This window comes from Trichoderma ghanense (assembly GCF_004382785.1).
Source record: "Trichoderma ghanense strain CCMA-1212 chromosome Unknown scaffold_3, whole genome shotgun sequence".
NCBI lineage: Eukaryota > Fungi > Ascomycota > Sordariomycetes > Hypocreales > Hypocreaceae > Trichoderma > Trichoderma ghanense.
This window is the reverse complement of record NW_027395666.1, coordinates 1608884-1620901: the sequence shown is the minus strand read 5'-3', so window position 1 is coordinate 1620901 and position 12018 is coordinate 1608884. Positions and strand designations below refer to the sequence as shown.

Sequence of the window (12018 nt, the reverse complement as noted above, 5' to 3'; positions counted from 1 at the left end):
ACAGGACCGTGTTCATGTGTGCTGGAGTGTTTCGGTTATACTGACAATTGTGAGATAAGGACATTATCACTCTATCGGTTTTATATATATCTAAGCAGAGGGTCGGACGCTTGTCACTCTGAATAGGACGCTGTTTCTTCACAACCCTAGCAAACATTCATGAACACCTCAAGTTAGAAATTCCCCCTTCATCACACCGTCGCGTCATCGCCTCATTTTCTCGACACTACGTCCTGAAACCAGTCAAAAACAACCTGGTTCTGGAGCACAGAGGCACCAATGGAGCAATGCTCTCCCGCCCCGTCCTCGGCCGAAAACAAGTGATACGTCGCCAGCTCTCCAACGGCGTCCGCAAGCCCTTTTGCCTGCCGAGGCAACAAATCGTCATTCTCCGCGTCCGCCACGAAGAACGGCACACCGATATGGTGGACGGCATCGCCCAGCTTAAAGTCGAGGCACCTGGTCGCCCACTCAAACGGTGACTTGGTATAGAACGCCCACAAGCCATGCTCAATGGCCCAGCGAAAAGGGGTCGGCGCGGCGGGACTCGACAGGGCGGATGTGACGGCCTGATCGAAGGCCTCCTTGTTGCCACTTTTGAAAAGGGTGAGCAGCTCTGGAGGGAACTTTTCGAGTACCGCTGCACCAAAGTCGCTGACGCCGTCAATGGCCATCACAGCAGCGATGCGAGGCTCGAAGCGCGGTTCCATGGCGGCGGCGCGGGCGGCGAGAAAGCCTCCTAGGGAGTATCCCCAGAGACCAACGGCATCCAGCTGAACGTCGTCTCGCGCAAGGGCATAGTCGATGACGACGGAGACGACGCGTTCCCACTGGTGGGTGAAGCCGACGCCCTGCTCGCGGCGGACGGTGGGCTGGCCTGGTCCTTCGTACGTGATGACGTTGATGCCCCGAGAGAGGGCAGCCTCGACGGCAACATGATACAGCTCTTCTTGCGCGCCGTCGTAGCCGTTGCACATGATGATTATCGGACGCCGGCCGGGCCGTCCGCAGCCGTAAAAGATGATAGGAACATGAAATCCTTCAGCCCGGAGCTCAGCCCTCTCTCCCGGTACGGGAAGCAGCGCAATCGCCTTGTCGAAGGCTGCTCTGTGCTCATCCCACGCCGACCTGATGCGCTCATCGTCCCAGTTGCCGTGCAAGTAGAACTCTGCCGAGCGGAGATACGTGGCCTCCCTGAAGTAGGCGTTTCTGGCGGAGACGGGGAACTTATGGGGGTCGATGGCCGAGGCTTGCTTGCGCACGCGGAGGGCGAGGGAGTAGAAAGCTGTGTAGTAACTTTCGAAGTCGCCGGGCTGGATGCTTGCTGCGGCGGTAAGGACTTCGCCTACGTCGGCGCCTTGGTAGGATGCTGTGGAGATGGCGCGGAGGAGTTCGAAGTGGAAGCTTGGGTCGGGGCTGAGATGGAGCATGGGGGCGGTTTGGGGGTTGCTTTTTGACGTCATTTTGAGGTGGTGTGCGATGAAGAAGGTTTCTGTCCGGGTGGGTTGGTTGTGAGGATGTTAAGAGGAGGGAGGTTCAATATCTGAGATGGTTGACGAGTGTAACGAGAGCTATAGTTGATGCAAGTTCAGCCAGTGTCTGAGAGGAAGCTTGATATCTTGAATATGTATCAGCTCATAAAAAATCTCGCCGATCAAGTCGGACGATTATATATAATTCTCATGCGTTGCCTGAAGCCACTCCGTACACCCAGACTCGAGCAGCCAATTCTCCGTTCCCTCGCATTCGCAACGAATCCGAAGCCAACCCAATGCATCGTGGCTTTTTCCATTGCCCGGGATAGGTTTTGTAGTAAATTAAGAGGCGTCAAGCAATTAATTCTGTCTCGTGAATAGTAAACGTTTGTTGTTTGTTCGACTCTCTGGTTATTGCTTCGGAATGTATCCGAAGACGACGCCAGTCAGCTGAGCGAAAGCGAGCTGAATGAGGTTGTTTCGTTGGGGCTAAGCCCGATTGGGAAGAACGAGAGCGACGTCCCACCCTGGAGGAGAAGCCTTTGCAATCCGAGAACGAAGAGACAGACGCGAGTTTCTCTATGTGGAGTGCATTTGGAAAGACAAGGAGAAGACGTGATTGATCAGCTTCGAAGTACCGTGCCAACATCAAGGGGCCCATCTGAAACATTGTGGCTTCTCCTGGAAACTTTATATCTTGTAGAAGGCCATCATCTTCATTCCCCCCTCAACACTTACACAGAGCACACACACAACGGTTCAATATCCCTTCAAACTCGAATTGCTCCCTATTTACTGACGCCTGATTCCCCTCACTTGTATGTCAAGGGCAGAATTCTCTTCGTCTCAACCACCTGCAGCGGCCACTCCACCATCCTCTGCCACTTGGCCGGCAAGTTGGCGGCAATGCCCTGCACCTCCATCTTGCCCACGTCGCCAACCCACCACAGCTTCTCAATGACGAGAATCGAGAAATAGTACGCCAGAATCACCATGGCCCTCGGCCGCACCTCCGACGTGAGCTCCAGGAACTTCTTCTTCACCGCCATGGGAAAGATGACCAGCCTTCGCCTCGCGTCGTCCACGTCGAAAACGCCGTCCTTTGGGTGCAGCAAGTCCAGGACGCCTCCAATGTAGCTCAGCGTCGTCTCGTACGCGTCCTGGATCTCCATGTCCCAAGGCTCCGACGCCAGGTCCTCGGCGTCCCGCTCGAGGATAAACTCGAGGCCCTCCCGGTGCGTCTCGCCGAACCTGGCCCGCGCATCGTAGATGGCGGGCGAGCTCCTCATCATGCCTGACACGATGGACTCGGGGTGCGCCATGATGATGCCCCAGGCTTTGTTAAACAATGCTTGCGTCGTGCCAGTGATCAGGATCCATTCGAGAGGGGGAGTGTATGGCTCACGGCTTCGGAAGCGCATCGTCGCAAAGGTAGAGATGCGCAGCATGTGGGATGTGAGGCAGACGACTTCAAAGTTGTGCTCATTCAGCCCACTCACTTCCTTTTGATGCTCGTGGACAGCCATCGCGAGGTAGCGCCGATGCACGTCCAGCCCGTCAAAGGAGTCGTCGATCTTGCAGATGAGCGAGTGGATGGCAGCCAGGGCATAGATGGCATACAGCAAGGCCTCCGAGTCCAGGGCCATCTTGGGGATCTTCTTGGCAAAGACACTGTACGTCTTGTCATCGATGGGGAGCGACGGTCCCGTCTCGGTGAGATAGAGGTGCATCAGCCTCGTCTCCAGCATCCGTCGTTGTTTCGACTCCAACGCAGCTTCGTCCAGCGGGTCCACCGACGGTGCAGGAGAATGCTTGTTTGAACCGGTCTCGGAAGTCCTCGACAAGCCGGCCGGTGGCACATTGGGGGACCGCGGAGACGTCTCCTCAGGTTCCTTCTGCTTCTGTGGTAGACGGTCATAGATACATTTGGCCCTGTGGCGCTCGCAGTGCTGGCAGACGGGCTTTGCCTCGTTGCACTTGACTCGCCGTGTGCGACAGCGCTGGCAGCCATACCGCGACTTCTTGTGGTTCAGCTTGGGCACTCGATAGGCGCCATCGGCCGGGTTGTTACCCAGCGAGTACTGCCCGAACATGTCTGATAGAGATAGAGAAGCCTGATCCTTTGCTCCCCAAAAAGGGGTATAGAGAGACTGGTCTGAAGATGCTCCAATGTGCTGCGGAGATGAGCCAAGCTTGTCCTTTCCACTCTTGCCGAGCGACTCAAGCTCCAGCAAATTTACGACGACTCATTCGATGGATTAATTGATCCGGACCCTCGACCCTGACGTCCAACAAGTCTGATGCGAATGGGTGTGACGAAATGAACTGACGGCCGACTGCATCGGCGTTGCCCCGCAAAAAGCCGAATCCGCCCGGAGCTGTGAGGCGTATCAGTTGGAGCAAGAATGACGGAAATGAGCTGAAGGAGCAGTGCCGTGTATCGTATCAGAGTCGAGATTTTGCTGTCAGATCCCTGAGAAGCGTGACTCTCTGCCTATTAAAACTGCTTCATCCAGAGGTTAAACATCATGCAATCCTGTAGGATTCAACGAGCGTCAGGCCAAAGATTATCGGGGGCTGCCGCCTCAGCCTGGCAACTCGGCCTTCCCAAAGGAGAACCCTGAAGGTACTTCGTTACGTACCGGGGGACCCACACGCGAGCTCTCCAGCGGGGCACTTCACCGCCTTCCCCAATGCGAGCGGCTGCAGAGAAGGAAAAAAAATGCAGGAAACGGCAGAATTCAGTCGCATCTTTTGACTTTTCCGAAATTCCCCAGCGAACAACAGCATCATCAATCTCGTCTGCCTGCATCCATCAACAAGCAGACCTCGAACACAATGGCTGGCATGACAAACAAGAAGCGGCGCAACGACAACAAGTCGCATCGCCCCAACAAGAAGCAGCGAAAAGCGCAAGCCTACAACAGCGACTCAGAGCCCGAAGAGGAGCAGCAGCAGCAGCAGATCTTTGACCCCGTCAACCTGCTAGATTCCGACGACGACATTCACAATGCGCCCGCAGACGATGGCGCCGGCGCCGACGAGGATGCCTCCTCGAGCTCTGACGAAGAAGCGCCTGTAGAGAAGAAGAAGAAGGCGATTGCCAAGAAGTCAAAGTCAAAAAAGTCCGAGCCGCAGCCGGAATCTGCACAGCAGGAGGACGACGATGAAGAAGAAGAAGAAGGAGAAGATGAAGAAGAGGGCGAGTCGGATGACGACGACGACGAGTTTGACCTCGGCGTAGACGCACCAAAGACGAAATCAAAACGAAACGACCCCACGGCGTTCGCGACATCGCTCTCCAAGATTCTATCCACCAAGCTTTCCGCATCAAAACGGTCCGACCCCGTGCTCTCCCGGAGCGCCGCCGCGCACGAAGCCTCCAAGGCCGCCGTGGACATTGCCCTCGAGGCCAAGGCCCGCAGGAAGCTCAAGGAGCAGAAGAGAGTCGCGCTGGAAAAGGGCCGCGTCAAGGACGTCCTGGTGGCGTCGGTGGACGAGTCGGGCGAGCCGGAGATGACGACGTCGGAGATCCTGGCCATTGAGAAGACGCTGCGCAAGACGGCGCAGAGGGGTGTCATCCGCATGTTCAATGCCGTACGGGCCGCCCAGGTGCAGGCGGCGGAGGCGGAAAAGGCGGCGAGAAAGGAGGGCATCATTGGAGCCAAGACGAGGGAGGAGAAGGTCAACGAGATGAGCAAAAAGGGTTTCCTGGATCTGATTGCTTCCGGGGGTGGCGGCTTGAAGAAGACACCGTTGGAAGAGGCGTAGGGTTCATCATCATTGGGTTCTTGTGCTTGTCTTTTGGTCATTGTTTTACTTTGTTTCCATATGTACCTATCTATCCGGGGAGCGAAGTTCGGCCTGTCTTCAGATCTACTACACATCACTAGGTATACAATATTTCATCCCAAAGATACCCCCCTTTGGGCAGAATGCTTGCGCCCAAACCCCAAGGCTCGCCGACCCAGTCCACCACTTCTAGTCTGTTCAATTGTAAAAATACAGAGTTGTCAATTTTCTTTTCAGTTGCCGGCATCTGATATGCCCGTATTCACATCAACCACCGCCCGCACAATCACTGAAAATCGCTCGCTTGCATGTTTCTCGTCATCGAAGGCAGCCTCACGACCAGGCCGTCCAGCTCCTTGGTCATCTTCACCTGGCACCCCAGGCGGCTGGTCTCGGTCAGCCCAAAGGCGAGGTCCAGCATGTCGTTCTCGTCGTCTTCGGGCTCGGGCATCTTGTCGTAGTAGTCCTCAGACTCCACGATAACATGGCAAGTCGAGCACGCGCATGAGCCCCCGCAGGCGCCCTCCATCTCCAGGTCGTGGGCCTGCGCAATGTCGAGCAGGTTGTCGCCGGCCGAGACGGCAAACTTGTGCTCTTCGCCTTCCTTGTCGATGAATGTAACCCAGAGTCTGCGTTGATGTTAGCCGCCTTTTGTCTTTGGTAGCCTTTGCAGCTGAGCTTTGTTCTTGCTGCTCACTCTTCACCGGGCTTTGGCGGGGTCACATGGCCATGCCGCCTCTGGGGGGTTGTAGAGAATGCGCGGCGACTCAGAGGCAATTGGAAAGATGGAAGGGCTCTTGACAGAGGCACGCATATCCTCGAAGCGTTCGATGAGGCCATCAAGCCTCTGTTCGGCGCAATGGTAGAGAGACTTGAACGGCATCCGGCTTGCGACAGCCTCGCCAGGCCTCGTGAGAGCGTCCTTGAGGCCGACATGTGAAGCGCTTTGACCGGGATTCGGCGGCAGAAGAAAAATTCAAATCGAGCGGGATAGAATCGAAGTGCTGTCGTCGCAATATGGAATTGGCCTGGGCTGAACAATCGCCAGAGCCCAGAGACAAGGCCGCAGCGGTTTTATGACTAGAAAGAATCCCGAAGAGCAAAGCCGGACTGGTGCTCGTTAATAAACCGCCTCCGGTTCGCTGGACGCTCGCAACTCCGAAGCTCTGCAAGTTTGCGGTGGGAATGCCCGTGATAAGGATGCTTATCGGCTGCGCAATGCATCTACCGGGGGAGGGACCGCAGCACGCAGCACGTACTTTGTACCTCAGCTCCCACCTTGCAGGTGAGCTTTGCCAATGAACTGCATTTTTATCTCGAGCACCACCACAGGAGCCCAACTTGGGTTGAAAGAGACAGTCCGAAGAGGCAGAGATCCGGCATCTCTCTCCTCCAACCCCCCCAATCAACCATGTCATACACAAAGGAACACGCCGTCAACCCCCTGCGGCCGTACCACCGGCCTCCCACCATCGAGGAGCGGGCTGAGCCGGTCTCGATCCCGAGCTCGAATCCCTTCTCTGGCGGCAACAGCTACGATGTGGCGAGCGGTGCAAAGTACGCCTCCAAGGCGAAGAACATGCTCAACGATCTCGACTACAAGGAACTCATGTCCGACTCGCCGTCCGTCGTCGAGAGCGCCCGAGAACTCGTCGACGAGCTGATATGGAAGTACATGTCCGTCTTGCTCGGGCAGCCTTTCGAGGTTGCCAAGATGATCCTGCAGGTCCGGGATCAGGATGAAAAGGCTGCCCTCGTGGGGGCTGCAGAACCAGAGACACCTGTTGCCGCTCCTCAGGTGCCGAGTCGAGCTGGTTCGGCATTCGAAGTAAGCATCGCCTCGCGCATCTACCTATCCCACACTCTTGTTGCTCGTCTTTTCCCTCAGAGCTGACACGACAAAATCATCGCAGGGGGAGGATTCCGAAAACGATGAGCCGGCATATTTCACAACAAACGACCCCGCCATACCGAATCCCTGGAATTCGAACCAGCCTTCAGCCGAGAGGCGACCCAGCAGTCGACGGGCAGAGTCTCCTCTCCAGTCTCCGACGACGCCCAAGAAGGTGCCCGCTGTTCCCGAGCACTTCTTGAATCTTCGTCGCCCCGATTCTGTTCTTGACGTCATTGGGCAGCTATGGCAGAGAGACGGCGCATGGGGAGTCTGGAAGGGTGCAAACGCGACCTTTCTCTACACCGTCCTACAGTCTCTATTGGAGAACTGGTCAAGAAGCTTCCTGAGTGCCGTCTTCAACGTGCCCGACCTGGGGGTCAGGGACAATATCGACCGTCTGGTTGATATAGCGTCTCCGTATCCCTGGGCTTCGCTCTTTGTGGCTGCCGCCGCCGCCGTCACAACCAGCCTCGTACTGGCGCCCCTCGATCTCGTCCGCACGAGGTATGTGATACAGCTGCATGGACTACCGACTCTCACAGGCTGACATGACGACCAGGTTGATTCTCACAAATCCCTTCAAGGGACAACGGAGGACCATCGCAAGCCTTCGAGCCCTGCCGTCCTACTACTGCCCTCCCAAGATTGTCGTCCCCACCATTCTACACTCCCTCGTCAACCCCATCTTCACCCTCTCTACTCCCTTGGCACTGAAGACCAAGTTCATGATCACAAGCGAAATTGCGCCCATGACGTTCTCCGCTGCCAAGTTCTTTGCCTCGTCCGTGGGAGTTCTCATCAAGCTACCCTTGGAGACCGTCCTTCGCCGAGGCCAGCTCTCTGTGCTCTCCGAACCCGAGTACCTGGAGGCTCTCAATGACGGCGAACCAGCGCTGGAGACCATCGTGCCCATTGGCAAGTACTATGGTACTTTCGGCACCATGTACCACATTGTTGCCGAGGAGGGTGCTCGCGAGATCCCACCCAAGCCCGTATTGAGCAAGCGCGGCAAAGTCAAGACCAAGAACCTTCAGCCTACACATAAGAAGGGCCAGGGTGTGGAAGGTCTCTGGAGAGGATGGCGAATCAGCTGGTGGGGCTTGGTCGGCGTTTGGATGGCCAACATGGTTGGGCACGGAGGCGACGGCGAGTTTTAGACGACAAGGCGAAAGTAGGAGGAGCCGAAGTGGCATGTATACCAATGAGGACAAAGGGCAAGAATGGAAAAGGAGGGAAAGGATGGAGAGATGCCAGTACACCATCTCCCGAGGACGACAGGACAAGGAAGAAGAAGAAGAAGAAGAAGAAAATCTCCGCTTCGACGACTCTTATGATGGAACGACGACATCATGATTATACCTTCATTCATACGCATACACGACTGGCTGCGAACACCATCCCCTCTTTCTTCTCTTAGAAAGCAGAGCATTTAGTACTACCTGGTTGTCTGATTTAGGATGTTTGCTCCGTAGCTGATATGGCGTTGAATGGATGCAATGACAATGACAAATGGGAACATTACAACTTGACTTTCCAGACCAATCTACGAACAATTCAATAGCGCTATTTGGTCGGTTGAAGTCACTCAGTTCCATTGGCCTTATCCATGGTCTGTGGATGCCGTGGAGGAGGCTCAGGAGGCTCAACCGATACACACGATTCAGCCAGCAGATGCTGATTTCAGTGTTCGTTCACCCGGCTTAATATGCTCAAATGTCTGGCAAGTTGAATCAAGAGTAGAACAACTATAATCATTGCAATCATGTATATCATCTTTCACCGAGTAATGCAGCTGTTGGTGTCGCTCTAGAGCCCGAGTACATCCACCGACATACAATTGCCGTCACGTGAGCAGGCGTTCACCTGATGATCCTCCCACCTCTGCCCTTCAACTCTGCACATTCCCTTCCTCAAGCCAGAGGCATAGCCAGGCTGACCCTCCGAATGCGATTCAGGGGACCGGGTGCAACCGCTGCTACTCAAATTGTTCTCCGATTGTAGCGACATGTCTTGAATTTCGGGCGAAAAAGAGCCATTCGAACCGCTGCATCACGAGGGGCGCGCGCGCCGCACCCACGCAACAGCGCGCAAGGGCAGAACTACAGAGCGGTATGGCGACGCCCGCAGAGCCTTCCAAGATGGCCGACCGACCGACCGCCGCCGACCCCGTTGTGCGCAAGTTCAAGGCTTCTGAGCTGCCTTTGCCGTCGGCGACGCGAGCGGCGATCGAGTCCCTGGCGCATAGCTTCAAGAAAGAAGGAGCATACGATTCCGTAAGGAAGCAGGTTTGGGACAAGTTTGCAGCCAGTGTACGTACACCAACCGGCTTTGACGCCTCAACTTTCTGTTGCTAACCTTGTCTTTCTTTCTGGGCTCCAGGACTACGAGGCCCAAGTTACAAAGGCCATCCTGGAAGTAGCAGAGCAAGAAGTCGAGCGCAATCCTCATCAGCTCCTCACGCTAGATCCCAGAAAGGCCGCCGCTCTGATTGATGGCGCGCTGGAACGATCAGGGGTGTACGACAAGGCGAAGGACGTGATTGGGGAGCTGATCGACGTGGACGCGATCGAACGAAGCATCAGGGAGACCAGGCGAGCCGAAATCGGCGCGGAACTCGCCGACGAAGAGCAAAAGCGCGGCGCCAAGACGGACGAGGAGTATGCTGCCGACACCGCCGCCAAGCAGGCCGAGCGCGAGAGGGTACGAGAGGAGCTGAGGCGCAAGGAGGCTGCCATTGAAGAGGAGAAAAAGCGCATCGCCAGGGAAGAGCGCCGACGGGAAGAAAAGGAGCGGGAGAAGGCCGAGCTCAAACGCCAGGAAGAAAGGGACGAGCGCCGCAGAAAGCGCGAGCAAGAGCGCGAGGAGAGGGAGCGACAGCGCGACTTGGAGCGAGAGCAGAGGCACAAGGACCGAGAGAAGCGAGAGAAGGATCGCGATGACGACCGGGATCGCGATCGAGACCGAGAACGAGATCGAGGCCGGGACAGGGACAGGACTCGTGAACGAGATCGTGAGCGTGATCGCGATCGTGATCGGGACAGAGACCGAGACCGAGACCGCGATCGCGACCGTGACCGTGAAAACGGAAGCGCTCGCAAGGAAAAGGTGGCTCTGTCCGAGGAGTTGAAGGAGAAATTGTCAAAGGAAGAACACGAGCGACTGGAACAAGAGGCTCTGGCCGATCTGTTGCGTGAAAGCAGCAAGGCGACCCGCATCAAGCTGGAGATGGACATTGATACTACATTGGCTCCTCCTCCGAGGAAGGTTGGTCCGGCTTCAGCTATCAACCCGATTCGACGAGACTCTTCCAAGACTGCGGAGTCTAGAAAACCGGTCGACAGGAGGGACTCAAGGTCGTCTATCGACCCGAAGCCGGCGGGACTTAAGGAGGAGCGCCGTACTAGCAGAAGCGTATCACGAACTCACGACAGAGACCATGACAAGGATACGGACAGGGATAGGGATCGAAGCCGACTACGAGACACTGATGAACGGCGCCGCCGAGATCACCGCTCAGACTCCCCAAGGCGCGATCGAAGTTGCTCCCGAATAAGAGATAGAAGGGATAGAAGCCGTTCGAGGATACGCAGAGAGAGGAGTCGGTCCCGGCGCCGGAGGGATGACAGACGTGACCGAAGTCGCTCGAGGGCTAGGCGTGACCGATCCGTTGCTAGGAGCACTTCGCGCCGGCGAATTCGAAGTCGTTCACGGCCTCGATCTGCCCGACGAGAAAGAAGCCGCTCACGAGTCAAGACTGATCGCCGGGACCGTAGTAGGGACCGCAGTCGGGATCGTCGAGAGCGTTCGCGGTCTCACGGGCGAGCCGATCGACGAGACAGAAGCCGGTCCCGGGCTCGACGACAACGCAGCCGGTCAAGGGACAGTCGCCGCGGCGGAGCAGATTCCTACTATCCACCTCGGTCGGACGCACGCTCCCCGCGTCGTCGCAGCCGCGATCGATCCGGCGATAGAGACAAGGATCGCAAAGACCGTGACCGCGACCGGGAAAGAGAACGCACGAGCGACCGACGCAGCCGTTCACGGTCTCGACCTGGTTCATCAGCCCTGCCGCTCGCGGCATCCAAAGACGAGCTGGAAGAGTGGAAGCTCGAGGAAGTCAGGAAGCGGGAGAAGGAGGCCAAGGCTTACCTGGCGGCTCAGAAGGACGCCAGAGAAAAGGGCCTGCCGATCCCCGGCGTGGACGACAAGAAGACTAGTAGTGGTGAGAGAACACTTGCGACGCGACAGAGCGTAAAGGGTGATGGACAAGCAGTTGACAGATATGCCCCCGGAGGCCGGGACGAGAGACCTAGGAGCAGATCGCGGAGCAACAGCCACGACAGGGCCCGATACCGCGAACGAGACAGAGATCGCGACAGAGACCGGGAGCGGGAGCGAGATCGGGACCGGGACCGCCGAGCACCCCGCGATAGAGACCGTGACCGTGACCGTGACCGAGACCGAGATCGAGACCGCGTCCGCCCTCGAAGAGACCACAGTCGGGATCGCGACGACGATCGAGACAGAGACAGAGACAGAGATCGCCGCACCAGACGAGACCGCAGTCTGTCCCCTCGCCGCGAGCGACACCGCAGCCGGAGCCGCCGTCGGAGTCGAAGTCGATGAGGAGGTCCATTGGGGGAAATGGAGCAGCGCTAATATTCCATGTCTTACGCATGTCCTTTTTCCTTTTTCTTTTTTTTAAACCCTCTTCATGTGTGTGCGGACATTTAGTATTTGTCACAGCTTAGAGGGTTATGGAATGGTAATGCTGAATGGCCTTCTCTTCAACAAAGAGGAAGTCAAGATACCCTGAGTAATGAACCAACGGGGATGATGTTCGGTATGGAAAGGAAA

General features: G+C 56.5%; 6 protein-coding genes across 6 annotated transcripts; 3 read left to right on the top strand and 3 right to left on the bottom strand.

Annotated features, from left to right (window-relative positions):
- Nucleotides 1–212: 212 nt before the first annotated feature.
- CCMA1212_003861 (uncharacterized protein) lies at nt 213–1463 on the bottom strand (the record flags this gene model as incomplete). Its single annotated transcript, XM_073701190.1, has 1 exon — nt 213–1463. One exon carries the CDS (start codon nt 1461–1463, stop codon nt 213–215), a length of 1251 nt encoding a protein of 416 aa, XP_073560524.1.
- Nucleotides 1464–2287: 824 nt separating this feature from the next.
- On the bottom strand, nt 2288–3568 carry CCMA1212_003860 (uncharacterized protein; the record flags this gene model as incomplete). The annotated part of the gene is made up of 1 exon (XM_073701189.1): nt 2288–3568. One exon carries the CDS (start codon nt 3566–3568, stop codon nt 2288–2290), a length of 1281 nt encoding a protein of 426 aa, XP_073560525.1.
- A 745-nt stretch (nt 3569–4313) lies between these two features.
- Nucleotides 4314–5246, top strand: CCMA1212_003859 (Ribosomal RNA-processing protein 15; the record flags this gene model as incomplete). The annotated part of the gene is made up of 1 exon (XM_073701188.1): nt 4314–5246. One exon carries the CDS (start codon nt 4314–4316, stop codon nt 5244–5246), a length of 933 nt encoding a protein of 310 aa, XP_073560165.1.
- Nucleotides 5247–5553: 307 nt separating this feature from the next.
- On the bottom strand, nt 5554–5998 carry CCMA1212_003858 (Adrenodoxin-like protein; the record flags this gene model as incomplete). The annotated part of the gene is made up of 2 exons (XM_073701187.1): nt 5554–5896; nt 5991–5998. 2 exons carry the CDS (start codon nt 5996–5998, stop codon nt 5554–5556), a joined length of 351 nt encoding a protein of 116 aa, XP_073560164.1.
- Nucleotides 5999–6678: 680 nt separating this feature from the next.
- Nucleotides 6679–8318, top strand: CCMA1212_003857 (Mitochondrial fusion and transport protein ugo1; the record flags this gene model as incomplete). The annotated part of the gene is made up of 3 exons (XM_073701186.1): nt 6679–7095; nt 7181–7665; nt 7721–8318. The coding sequence occupies 3 exons, from the start codon at nt 6679–6681 to the stop codon at nt 8316–8318; spliced, it is 1500 nt and encodes a 499-aa protein (XP_073560751.1).
- Nucleotides 8319–9272: 954 nt separating this feature from the next.
- Nucleotides 9273–11787, top strand: CCMA1212_003856 (uncharacterized protein; the record flags this gene model as incomplete). The annotated part of the gene is made up of 2 exons (XM_073701185.1): nt 9273–9470; nt 9541–11787. The coding sequence occupies 2 exons, from the start codon at nt 9273–9275 to the stop codon at nt 11785–11787; spliced, it is 2445 nt and encodes an 814-aa protein (XP_073560172.1).
- Nucleotides 11788–12018: the final 231 nt, after the last annotated feature.